Below are 8,495 nucleotides of genomic sequence, written 5' to 3'. Positions count from 1 at the left end.
AAGCAGGAGTAGAAGGAGGAGGAGAAGGAGAAGGAGAATAAGAAGTAGTATTATGTCTTCCTTGCTTCTCTCTTCTCGTTTATCCTTTCCTTTTGCATTTTCTTTTAATTCCCTCTGTTTATCTCTCTCTCTCTCTCTCTCTCTCTTTTATATTCTATTGTTCCTTCCTTCCTCAATATTTTCCAGCCTCTTTTCCTCACTTTTCTCTTTCTTCTGTTTGTTGAAGCATCAATTCTATGGACTAGAGTCGGAATTGTGTGTGTGTGTGTGTGTGTGTGTGTGTGTGTGTGTGTGTGTGTGTGTGTGTGTGTGTGTGTGTGTGTGTGTGTGTGTGTGTACGTAAGAGCAGTAGATGTATAAATAAAAAAAATGCATTGGTGAATCTATTAAATAATTGAATATCTTTAATAATGTATCGTCTTGTTATTATCAACTTACAAAACGTATCAAAAAATGTACACTTGCTTTGCTATCATCTACTACTACTACTACTACTACTGCTACTACTACTACTACTACTACTACTACTACTACTACTACTACTACTACTACTGTCGTAACCGATCCTTCTGGTTACCACATGTGAGCTGCTTACCTGAAATGACTTTGCAAAGACGCTGACGAATCTTCCTGCGTCCAGATTGACCAGAGAGCAACTATGGGTTTTTCCGTGGGGTCCTCACAACTACAGCTCTACTATACTTTATTTATCATACAAAGCATAAAAATAGACCAAAGCAGCAAATACACATATACACAAGATCAGATAACACGGCCACGTAGTCATTCTTATGAAAATCCGTACACTAGATTACTCTTCAAATCAGTATCTCTTCTTGAATCTCCTCGTAAGCACAGTAAAACATAGTAACATCACCTAACTGCACATTTTACCACAGCATACGATATTGTGCAAGACTTATTCGACGTTCATAGTATACAGGCACACACAAGACTCCATAACTCTTAGGACAAATTCTCTAAGTTACTACTCACGTATAAGACCAAGCAGAAGACAATCGAGAGACCAATGTTGCTAGTTTAAGCGTCAAAAATTCTCGTAGTAGCTGAGGGCGTGAATGGTAGCGCTCTGATGAATCGCGTTACTGCCTGGTCTTATATCCTTTTCGAATCCGCAATCGGCCCTTCTAGCACTGAAAATCCTTAGGAAGCTAACATGTCTCTAAACACTATGTTATCGCAGTCTGTCACAGCAACCTCTCGTCATTACCCACCACCGTCTTTATAGTATCGTTAGTCTGTCACAACAATCCCTCGTCATAGAACTAATTGGTATGCGTTGCTCCAATCACTACCAACCTTTCACCCGGAGCCTTATTAGTTTTTTCTTTTTTATATACCAAGATGAATGTTTTCGCTCCTACGCGTCCAGGGATCTCGTTTGGATACACGCCCACGCGTACCTGTTTGGTTCCTTTCACCTTTAGTTTTAGGAGGTGGCGCTAATGTTTATGCCCTCGTTTTCACTGTCCTCGTCAGAACACTCTGGTATTTCCGCCACACGTCCCGTCTCACGACACTACTACTACTACTACTACTACTACTACTACTACTACTACTACTTATCATTACCATATTCACATCTTATACAGGGTGTTTCAGAAAAAATGCCAGGATTTTGATCTCATTTATTAAAAAACTAATAATTACAAAAGAACAAACTGTAGTGCTATCAAAAGCAAACTTGATGGCAATTTATTCCTTGTCTAAGTGAACTTCTTGAAGTTCATGTTTTCAATATGAGTGCCGCGTGGGTTGAAGCATGCTTGTAGGCGTTCACATAAATTCTCACCAACTTTCTGGCATGTCCCTGACCTCAGTCCTCCTGATTTTTGGTTCTGGGAGCTGCCAAGGCTGAAGTCTATGCCAACAAACCATCAACACTCACTGAGTTAAAGCAAAATGTGGAGGCATACACAACCAGTGTGACCCAAGAGACATGCCAGAAAGTTGGTGAGAATTCTGTGTACGCCTTAAAGCATGCTTCAACCCACGCGGCACTCATATTGAAAACATGAACTTCAAGAAGTTCACTTAGACAAGGGTTAAATTGCCATCAAGTTTTGCTTTTGATAGCACTACAGTTTGTTCTTTTGTCATTATTAGTTTTTTAATAAATGGAGATCAAAATCCTGGCATTTTTTCTGAAACACCCTGTACAACCAACGCATCAGTGAAAACAATGCATTACTCTACTAAATCACCAAATACTTCTATATCTATACCAGAGAATTCTATATCTATACCAACAGTGTTTACTTACTTACTTATGTTTACTTATTTACTTACTTATGTATACTTATTTACTTACTTATGTTTACTTATCTACTTACTTACATACCCACACCTTCCAAATAGAAAGAGCAACAACTCCACACCTCACCAGTACATCAGTGAAAATCGTAAACCACTTCACAAAACCATCAAATGCATACATACCCACACTACCCATAGAAAAAACTCCACACCTAAAACATTAACCGCTCCAGTTTCTATATTAACTCTACTTACTATTTAGTGGTTTTATACAGCTTCAAAAACTCGTGTGGTGGATTAAGGTAGTGAAGACTGTGGCCATTAATCTTTCCACCTCCATACACCCTTCCTAATGTCAATAAAACAGTCAAATCGGAAAAGTCGTAGGATTAAGATCTATTTACCTTTATTTACTTTTTACATCCCACTAACTACTAACTCTATTTCTACATCTATACCAACAATGTTTATTTCAACTTATCTACTTATAGCACTCAAACATTCCGCAGTAATAGATAAATAAACACACAACAGATTTCCATACAGAATTCACTAGTACTTCCTACACAAATCTCAAGGTAAAAATGTGTCCCAGTACTAAAGGGGTTAATTCCATTCCTACAGGATCGTACAAGAGGTGTTGGGAGAGGCACGGGGGAAGATTGGTGTGCTTCATGACTTAGGGGAAGCCGTGGCCACGCTAGACCTGGTGGTGGCGTTGGCTCATGTAGCTTCCCTGGGAGCTTGGGTGCGGCCTGAGTTCTCCCGTACTCTGGCGATACGCGGGGGCCGGCACCCTATCCTGGACCTGCTCTCCCCCTCGCCCCCTGTTCCTAATAACTCGGTAAGGGAGTGAGAGGAATGGAGGAGAAAGGGTGAGAAGGAGGATGTGGCAGAATGTATTGTGTCTTAGTGCAGGAGTGTGGAAAGATAGTGTGTGTGTGTGTGTATGTGTGTGTGTGTGTGTGTGTGTGTGTGTGTGTGTGTGTGTGTGTGTGTGTGCGTTGGTGGTGAGGTTACGTATGGTCATATATCTTGTTGTTATTCTTGATGTTTGTTCCTCTCTTAGGATTGTGGTGATTTTGTGAGTGTGGGAAAAAAACAGAGCCAGGTGTAGTACGAGTGGAGTTTGAGTTTAGCTTGGTGAAGTAGGTAAAAGTGTGGTGATTTTATTGTTACTTGTGCTACTACTACTACTACTACTACTACTACTACTACTACTACACTACTACCACCACTACCACTACTACCACCACCACCACCACTAGTCTCCTTACTTATCCCCGTCCCTATACTTACGACAAATCCTCTTTCGGTCTTGCGGTGACTAATACTAAGAGGGCGGAGACTCTGCTCACTTCTTAACTTAAAGGTGGCAGTGGAGGAGGCAGGGTTGACGTGCGTGGGCGGTGGTGATGGTAGTGGTGGCAGGGAGCTCGACAAACCAAGCACTTTATCCTGAAACACTTACGCTTATAGTTGAAGTTACACGGGTTTTCAAGAATGTATTTACCGTTCTAGTGACAGATTAACGATTTTTCCACATGATTACCAGAAGAAACACTCTTGGAAACTCGGCTAATCATTTTTGTGACCTTTGAAAATAATCTTGGTATGTAAAGGTGTGAGAGTATAGACAGAAATGTTAGTGTAGATGAGGCACGCTTTGTTCTCTCACCACGACTGTCTATCAAAGGCCACAAAGGTCGTCAGGATGGTTCTCAAGAGCGTTTCGCCAGCTATTAGTGTAGAAATCGTGTTAATCTGTCTCTAGAATCACAAAAACACATGTAAAAATCAGTGTAACCTCAAGTAAAGCCTTTTGAAAATAGTGGATGTGCGGTCAGAAGCGTTTCAGAATTCGAGTCCTGGTCTTGGGAACTTTGCTAATCATCTTTGTGTCCTTTGAAAAAATAGTGTCTTGGTATGTAAAGGTGTGAGAGTATAGAGAAACGTGTAAGTGTGTGGATGAGGCACCTGGCTAGTTCCTTGAGTGCAGGCAAAGTGTGATAAGGTAAAAAAAAATATGTTAAGGAGAATATTATCGCATGTATGTAACTGATTGAATTGAGAAAGGATGTAAGAAGCCTGATTTAAGTGTAGGTGGTGGATCTTTGCTTACAGGAATAAAGTGAGGAAAATATTGAAGGAGCTTGATGTTAAAGTAAGTGGCGTTTCTACTTATATGACTAAAGTGAAAAAAAAAATCTAAGTAAGGGAGCCTGATTTAAAAGTAGGTAGAATGTTTTAACTTATATAACTGAAGTAAGGAAAGTATTTAAGGAGCTTGATTTAAGTGTAGTTGGTGGGTCTTTACTTATATGACTAAAGTGAGGAAGCTGAGAAAGGGAACTTGATTTAAGAGTAGATGGTGGATTTCTAAGACGGCAGTGAAAGAGGCTGAACGAGGATGAAGCCCTGCCTAGAATACTGTGAGTTGCGATGTGAACAGATGAAGGTTAAGGAGAAGGAAGAGAATATAAGAGTATGTAGTAAAGTTTAAGGGCAAAAAAATCACGGTTATATCTTGGATACTTGGAGTGGAGAGAGTAATAACGTAGGAGTCTTAAGGAGGAAAAGAGTGCGCGGGTGAGTGAGTGAGTGAGTGAGTGGGAGTGCTTTTTCGAATGTGTTTGTGAGATGAGCTATAGGGACGTGTGTGTGTGTGTGTGTGTGTGTGTGTGTGTGTGTGTGTGTGTGTAGGTAAGAAGACGTGAATGAAGATCAGGTTCCTTTGTGAGCGTCTTCCAGGTTGATGGGATTGACTTTTTTCTGTGGTGAAGAAGGTGGAGGAAAGGAAAATGAATGAGAAAATGAATAAAAATAAATAACGGCATATGGAGAGAAGACTTGAGGGTTGTGCGTGAGTGAGTGTGTGTGTGTGTGTGTGTGTGTGTGTGTGTGTGTGTGTGTGTGTGTGTGTGTGTGTGTGTGTGTGTGTGTGTGTGTGTGTGTGTGTGTGTGTGTGTGAAGTACAACAAAAATAATGATAAAGACCCCAATTCCTTCATTCCTTTCCCAGAACTTAACACAAAAAACTCATCCATAACTCGAAACTGCAGTGAATTTATACCAATACTCTACAGTCTACACAGATACACCAAACCACCATATTACAAATCAGACATAAATTCTGAAGCAAGACATTTTTATCCCTTTCACTCTGCTAACCCTCTCGGACCTAGATGGGGACTGGCATATAAGTGAGCTTGTTTTTAATTGAACTGTCTCTATTGCCCTTGACCAACTTTCCCCTCATACATGAAGAAATAACTAAAATGAACATGAGCAAACACGTTACGGAGATGAACCAAACTTGCCACACTACAAACTAACACTAACACAGCGACACCAGGCACTGAATAACCCAAGAGACGCACCAAATTTACCACACTGCAAACTAACACTAACACAGCGCCACCAAACACTGAATAACCCAAGAGACGAAGCAAACCTACCACGCTACAAACTAAACTTTTAGGGAACTGGCAACATAGTGGGTGTTTTTTTTTTTTTTCTTCCATATTTTGTTACCCATAGCCAGCTGTCCCTCGTACATAAAAAAAAAAAATGTAACACCGCGCCACTAAACACTGAATAACCCACAAGTGAAATCCTCAGTGGAACCATGCGTGCTTTGGGGTCCGAGGGGTCTTCAAGCGCATGGGTTCGAATCCTGTCCACGGTCCGAGTGTAGGTTCGGCTTCCTCACTCGGGGCAACGGTTTCCTAGCGAGTGGGCTTTGAGATAGGAGGTACCACAAAAAGTGTCCCCTTTATCCCAGAAATTCCCATATAAAGCCCACATGGTATAAATAAAAAAAATAAATAAATAAACTTTTCCCTTTCAGTACAATGATGCTTTTTTTTCTTTTTATTCTGGTTACTATTTGATTTCATACAGCTTCAGAAACCATGTGTGGGGGGAAAGGGGGATTAAAATAGTGAAGACTGTGGCCATTAATCTTCTGACCTCCATAAACCGTTCCTAATGTCAATAAAATGGTCTAATCGTACACAAATCTCAAGGTAAAAAACATGTCCCAGGAATGAAGGGGTTAAGCACCAAACTGACAAGAACTTTGGAATATGGGAGAAAAAATAGAGGAGGAAAGTTCAGGCAAGCGTATTTGGAAGAGAGAAAGAGGAAGGAAGATGCAAATGTGTGTGAGGATGGTTAGGTTAGGTAGGTTAGGTAGAGTGTTGACGTGGGTGGATGGAGGAAAGCAGAATTATTTAAGATCAATATTCCCTTCTGGAGGAGCGAGAAGAGGAAGAAGAAGAGGAAGAGGAAGAGGTAAGAAGAGGTCCATTCACATTGCTGTCTCCATTCGTCACGAGATTAACGTTTCTCACGGGAGATTCTTAAGATGTTTTGTTAATGCAGTCTCTCTCTCTCTCTCTCTCTCTCTCTCTCTCTCTCTCTCTCTCTCTCTCTCTCTCTCTCTTTTTCTTTTTCTTATTACCTTTTTCTTTGACTTTTCCCTCCATTTTCACTTTCCTTCCTCTTTCCATCTCTTTTCCTTCTCTTTCCTTCTTTTCTTTGTTCTATTTTTGTTTCTCTCTTTTTTTCCTGTTCCTTCATGTATTTTATGTTTCTTTCTTTCTTTTCCTCTTATTCCTCTTTCCATATTGCGTCATGCCTCGTTTTTCCTTTACCTCTTTCTTTATTTCCTTCTTTCTTTCTCTCTTTTCTTTCCTTCCTGTATTCCTATCTCTTCTTTTTCCTTTACTCCTCTCGTTTGTTTCCTCATTATTTTTAGATCTCTGATTCTTTTCTTATTCTTATTTGCTTTACGTTTCCCTGTTTCCCTCTTCCTCTTCTGTTCTTTCTCATTTATTTCCTTTCTGTTTCTCTTTTTTCCCCTGTTTCTTTTCATTGGTCATCTTTATTTATTCATTTTCTATTTCTCTTTCCTTTTATTCTTGCCTCTTCTTTCCTTCTTTTTTTCCTTTCACCTCTTTTCTGCGTGTTTCTGTTGCTCGCTCTCCTTTTTTCCCTTCTTTGTTATGAGTATTTTTCCGCCTTGTCTCTCTATTCTTTATTCAGTGTATTTCATGTATCTATTGTTGTTGTTGTTGTTGTTGTTGTTGTTGTTGTTGTTGTTTATTATTATCATTTTTCCTTCTCCTTTGCTTCCTTTCCTTCTCTTCGTCCTCCTTCCCTCCACTTCTTTCTTCTCTCTCTCTCTCTCTTTCTCGTCTTTCCCCTCTCATCTTCCATCTTCTCTTTGTTTTCTCCTATTCCTCTTTCTTTTACTTTTTGTTTTATTTCTTCCTTATTCGTCTCCTTATCCTTCTCTTGTTATTAGTTTTCTTCTTTTAACTTTATTTTTTACTTGATATTGTTGTTGTTTTGAGTCGTTTTTATTTGTTTTTCGTAACTACTACTACTACTACTACTACTACTACAAAACACCAACAACAACAACAACAATAACAGCAACTACTACTACTACTACTACAGCAACAGCAACAACTAAAACAACAACAACTACTACTACTACTACTACTACTATTACTACTACTATTATTACTACCACCACCACCACCATCACCACCACCACCGTCATTCGCCATTCTAGTCCTCCCTGCCCCATACCACCGTTAATGATACCTCTCCCTTTACCCCCCTCACTAGTTCCTGAGCCCGGGCAGCCTGCTAATGGTGGTGACGGGTCCTAACATGAGCGGGAAGAGCACTTACCTTCGTCAGATCGCCCTCATACAGGTGCTTGCCCAGGTGAGCTTACTACTTCCTGGTGATTGGGGGATTAGGTGATTGCATGATTAAGGTCCTGTGTTCTTAATATTCCGTTTTTGTTGCTTTCTTTGTCTGTCTGTCTGTCTGTCTGTCTGTCTGTCTGTCTCTATTTTTCCTTTTTTTTCTCTCTTTTATCTCTTTCAGTACCATGACGCGTTTTAAGTCCTTCAATACTAGGACACATTTTTACCTTGAGATTTGTGTACGATTAGACCCTTTTATTGACAATTGGAAGGGTCTATGGAGGTCAGAAGCCTAATGGCCAGTTCTCACTATTGTAATTTCCACATAATTTTCTGAAGTTGTATAAAATCATCAAATAGTAACGAGGATGAATATGAAAAACACGTCATGGTACTGAAAGGGTTAATATTTATTTTGCTTAGAACTTGGAGATTTTATAGAGCTTCAAAAACTTATGTTGGGATTTAAATAGTGAAGACTGGCCATTAATC

At 39.9% G+C, this 8,495-nt stretch overlaps 1 protein-coding gene across 1 annotated transcript in view; it reads left to right on the top strand.

Annotated features, from left to right (window-relative positions):
* Positions 1 to 8,495, top strand: part of LOC123515749 (mutS protein homolog 4-like) — a 72,274-nt gene that overhangs the window by 40,427 nt on the left and 23,352 nt on the right. Inside the window, 2 exon segments of the mRNA XM_045274604.1 lie at positions 2,902 to 3,121; positions 7,918 to 8,019. Coding sequence (XP_045130539.1) covers positions 2,902 to 3,121; positions 7,918 to 8,019 — 322 coding nt within the window.

Source organism: Portunus trituberculatus, chromosome 39 (assembly GCF_017591435.1).
Source record: "Portunus trituberculatus isolate SZX2019 chromosome 39, ASM1759143v1, whole genome shotgun sequence".
Lineage (NCBI taxonomy): Eukaryota > Metazoa > Arthropoda > Malacostraca > Decapoda > Portunidae > Portunus > Portunus trituberculatus.
This window is presented reverse-complemented; position numbering and strand designations above follow the sequence as displayed.